Source organism: Triticum aestivum, chromosome 7A (genome assembly GCF_018294505.1).
Source record: "Triticum aestivum cultivar Chinese Spring chromosome 7A, IWGSC CS RefSeq v2.1, whole genome shotgun sequence".
In the NCBI taxonomy this organism is placed as follows: Eukaryota; Viridiplantae; Streptophyta; class Magnoliopsida; order Poales; family Poaceae; genus Triticum; species Triticum aestivum.
In genome coordinates, this window is record NC_057812.1 from 669,021,487 (window position 1) to 669,025,612 (window position 4,126).

The 4,126-nt window shown below is 46.4% G+C and overlaps 1 protein-coding gene across 1 annotated transcript; it reads left to right on the plus strand.

Annotated features, from left to right (window-relative positions):
* Positions 1-2,108: 2,108 nt before the first annotated feature.
* On the plus strand, positions 2,109-2,712 carry LOC123147536 (auxin-responsive protein SAUR71-like). The gene has a single exon (XM_044566805.1). The coding sequence runs from the start codon at positions 2,203-2,205 to the stop codon at positions 2,494-2,496; it is 294 nt and encodes a 97-aa protein (XP_044422740.1). The 5' UTR covers positions 2,109-2,202; the 3' UTR covers positions 2,497-2,712.
* The last annotated feature ends 1,414 nt before the right edge of the window (positions 2,713-4,126 follow it).

Here is a 4,126-nt window from a genome sequence, read left to right on the forward strand (position 1 = left end):
TAGTCGCGGTTGGCCTGGCCAACCGCGGCTAAAGCCCCTCACGTGCACCAGCTGGCCACCGAGCGCCCTGGCCCAAGCCTTTGGTCGCGGTTCGTCTGCCGAACCGCGACTAAAGACTTCATTAGTCGCGGTTCCTACAGTTTCGCGACTAATGGGGCTGGACGGAAGCCTCTTTTTCTACCAGTGAGGGTCAGATTAATACAACATAATATTTGAGGTCCTATAATTTCTACAAATACGAGCAGTCGGCGACGGGTAGGAACGGCCACGTGTAGGGGTGAAGGGTTTTCGGTGGATCAGGTTAGTCAAGAGCAGTCGTGGTTGCAATCCGGACGCCCACAAAGCCCCCACTCTCATAGTTTGTCTCCAGTTTATGGAGAAAAATACGACCGGACGGGCCTTCGGACAAACATATACATGGCATGTCCTGGTGTAGAAATTTCATCGAGAGTTCCCAGGGCATCTCCTACCAACCCCTCAAACCATCCTTAACTATTTGGACCGCAGAGTTAACAGGGCATCTCTAACCCGGCCCTCAAACCATCCGTGACCCGTTAACTCTCGATGTAATTTTTGATTCCCAGAAAAAAGAACTTCGATGAAATTTCTACACCAGGGCATGTCACGTACACGTTCGTCCGATTTACTCCTCAACCTAGTTCCCAGAGTGCAATATCCTGCAAAATTAAGCTGATCAGTTTCGTTGGTTGGTCACATAGAGATCATTCGCGGTCCCCACTCGATAGCGCTATCAGGCTGGTCACAGTGGGGAGGAACTTAGGAGTAACATCACACACTCCAATACAACTTTGCTTATGTGGCACGTATTTAATGAAGAAAGAGGTGCTTGTGGTAACTAGCTAAGTTACCGGAACATCACACACTTCAAGAAACAATGAGTCTATAACCTAATAAATACATTGTTGCATGACACTACATAGATGTTCCTACCCACTATGGAGGTAGTAACATAGTCTAGGGAAGTGTGAAGTTACTAGCTTATGTTCTTGCCCATTGTGACCAGCCTCAACGACTTCAAATCCTAGCCCACCACAGAATACCACTTTGCATGCATATTGATTAGAACCCCCAAAGTCCACCACGCACCAAGAAAAGGAAGAATTGCGTAGGGCAGAATACAAATATAGATGCTTGTGGCACCGTCTTGTAGCTGCTGGTGGTAGCTAGGTTTGATTTCACTTTCGAACTGATTAATCCATGACGAACTCGTCTTGTCAACGTCAGAAAGGGACTTTTCTTAATCTTCAATTGTGGTTAATTAGTACTCCCTTTGTAAATAAATATAAAAGCTTTAGGTCATTAAACCATTTTATATTTGTTTGCAGAGGGAGTACATGATAGTGATACTATAAATAATCGGACCATGCATGTACATGCATATGTATCGATCCTGTGTGTACATTTATACGAAATTCTGCATGAGCTACACGCATGTATTAGTGTCTATGTTCATCCATTTTGATCTGTATTAAGTCCACATCAAAATATCTAAAACATCTCATAATTAGGAACAGAGGGAGTATACGCATTAATTAATGTTTATTTCAAGAAGCAAATCTTCGCTGCTACATGTTCATTTCGCTCTGTAAAAAAACATTCATGCCCGTGCACGTAGGGATGTAAACATGCTCGTTTAAGCCCACTTGTCAGTATAACAGTTCAATACAACTATTTTCTGAGAAAATTAACTACGAGCTAACTGAAGTTAACTAATGTTTATTGCGTCATTTACATCCCACATGCACGAGCTGTTTCAACTTTTAAAATTCTAACAGACCGACTAGCCGAGTCTAATTAGCCAGCTATAGCCAAATGCGTGTAGGGGCAGCTAACCAAATTCCATGGTCATATACTCATATTTTTCAAAGAGACTGACGATATGATAGCCAACATGTTTGAAGCCAGTGGAGGTTGACCCCAGCCACGACTGCAACGCCACCACAAACAGGAAACGCTCTCTCTCTCTCTCTGTCTCTCTCACACACACACACACACACACACACACACATCGCCTATAAAACATTCCATCGCCTATAAAAGGAGAGCCCCAAGCCAACGCCAAGCAACACATACTACACACATGTAAATTCACATCGATCGAAATCTAACCTTTAGCTGACAGCTAGCTATATACGTATATACTAGCTAGTATCTCCTACGTTCGTCAGCGATCCACCGACGATGAGGGAGCTGATCCGGCGGCTGAGCTTCTCGGACCGGCTGAGCGACGGCAGCAGCGCCGTGCCGCGCGGGTGCGTGCCGGTGCTGGTGGTGGGCGACGGCGACGACGACGAGGAATGCGAGCGGTTCGTGGTGCGGGTAGAGACGCTGCGGCACCCTTCGCTGGCGGCGCTGCTGGAGATGGCGGCGCAGGAGTTCGGCTACAAGCAGGAGGGCATCCTCCGCGTCCCCTGCGCCATCCACCAGTTCAGGCAGGCGCTCACCACCGCCGCCGTCTCAAGGGCTACTGATTAGCAATTAGTTAATTCTCCAGTTAATCGATCGGTCGACTTCTTCAGGTAATTAAGGAGCGATTTTTTGGTGCCGTTCACTCGTTGACTCTCCTACGCCTGTTGTCTTCTCTTTTGCCTTTTGTTTTCTCTGGTTGGTGATTTACGTGAGAGGGTTGCCATATGTATGCATGTGCGCTTTATAACGCGCATTGTAATTTACGTTGGACCTCTTGTCAGAAATAACAAGTGAAATAATTTTCCTCAACAAGTGAAATAATTAAATATTCACGCTGGTTATATGTAAGTGGAGTGAAAATTTTCTCGGCATAACTAAATTCAAGGCGCAGCACTGTGGCGGTGTGGCCGCCCGGGCAAGTGGTATCAAGGCCCAAGGACCGGCAAGGCCACGACCAGGAACAAGTCATGGCCGCCGGAGGCGAGCAAGAAGGTTGATGATTTGGAGTGTAGCTCACCGGAAAAATTGGTTGGTGCGCCAGATTAGAGGGATGATGGTGGCGGCGGCAGCAACCGTGATGGGGGAGGTGAAGGAGGGCGGGGTGGTGAGGTCGAATGGTAGTACCATTGGGCGCGAGTGACAAAGGCAGGCGGATAGGGCAGGGAAGTGCGCGGCGCGGGAGAAAGAAAATGAACAATTGCACGATCCTGACCGTTGGATTGAGATCTGGTGGCCCACAAAAGTGACTTGCAGAGAAAATAATCCAGTCAACTTACACATAGTTGGTCATTTGAATATTTAGTATGCACGTGTTTCCCCTCATTGGGCTGTTTTTTTAACGAATGAGAATGAGCGTGCCATCCTAAGAGAGAGAGAGAGAGAGACAGAATGGGAGTGGCATGTTTACTGCTCATGACGCAGAAGCCCACATGTAAACACCTATTTTGGGTTTTCAATTCTCATGTTTATTTCCATTAAAAAATGAGGGTTTATTTTGCAAAGCCTTCGGGCCTTACCATAACACCATGATAAAAAGAAAAGTAGCGAACCAATTCTATGGTTGAATAGTTAGAGGGATAGTGATATTCACAGCCGATCAAGGTTTAAGTCTTGGTGCTCGCATCATTTCTGAATTTATTTTATGATTTCGACGATGTGCTTTCAGTGGAAGGAAACATTTCCATCGACGAAGATACTCCTACGGTGACTTCGTAAATCTCAAAATGATATGCCGGCTCAATCTCCCAAAGATGCTAAAAGGGATAGGGTGTGCGTGTGGCGTTCATAAGGGTGAATGTATGCGCATATGTATGAGCGCTTGGGTCTGTACTGTGTTCAAAAAAGACAAAAAGATAAGTAGAAACATAGTTGAGGTCGATAACGTACTAGCTGTTTTTCCATAGTTGAGTAACGACCACGTATAGATCCAAGCAGACGCCCGAAAGATGACCTGTTTTTGTGATAGTTTGCCTGTTAAAAGTGACATCACATTACTAGGGAAAACCTTACACAAAATTTTAGCAGCAACGCGGTACAGGAAGAGGCGCTACTGCTAAGTAGCAGTAGCATGGGAGCAAAACAAGCGCTACTGCTACTGATTTAGCAGTAGCGCGGCTCGGTGGAATCACGCAGCTACTAAAATTCACCGACCGTTCCCGCCACCCTAGGTTTAGCAGTAGCGCGCCGCACCGCTGAT

What these genes read in the sequence shown, in the direction of transcription:
- LOC123147536 (XM_044566805.1), top strand. Translation starts at nt 2,203, where the DNA reads ATGAGGGAGCTGATCCGGCGGCTGAGCTTCTCGGACCGGCTGAGCGAC.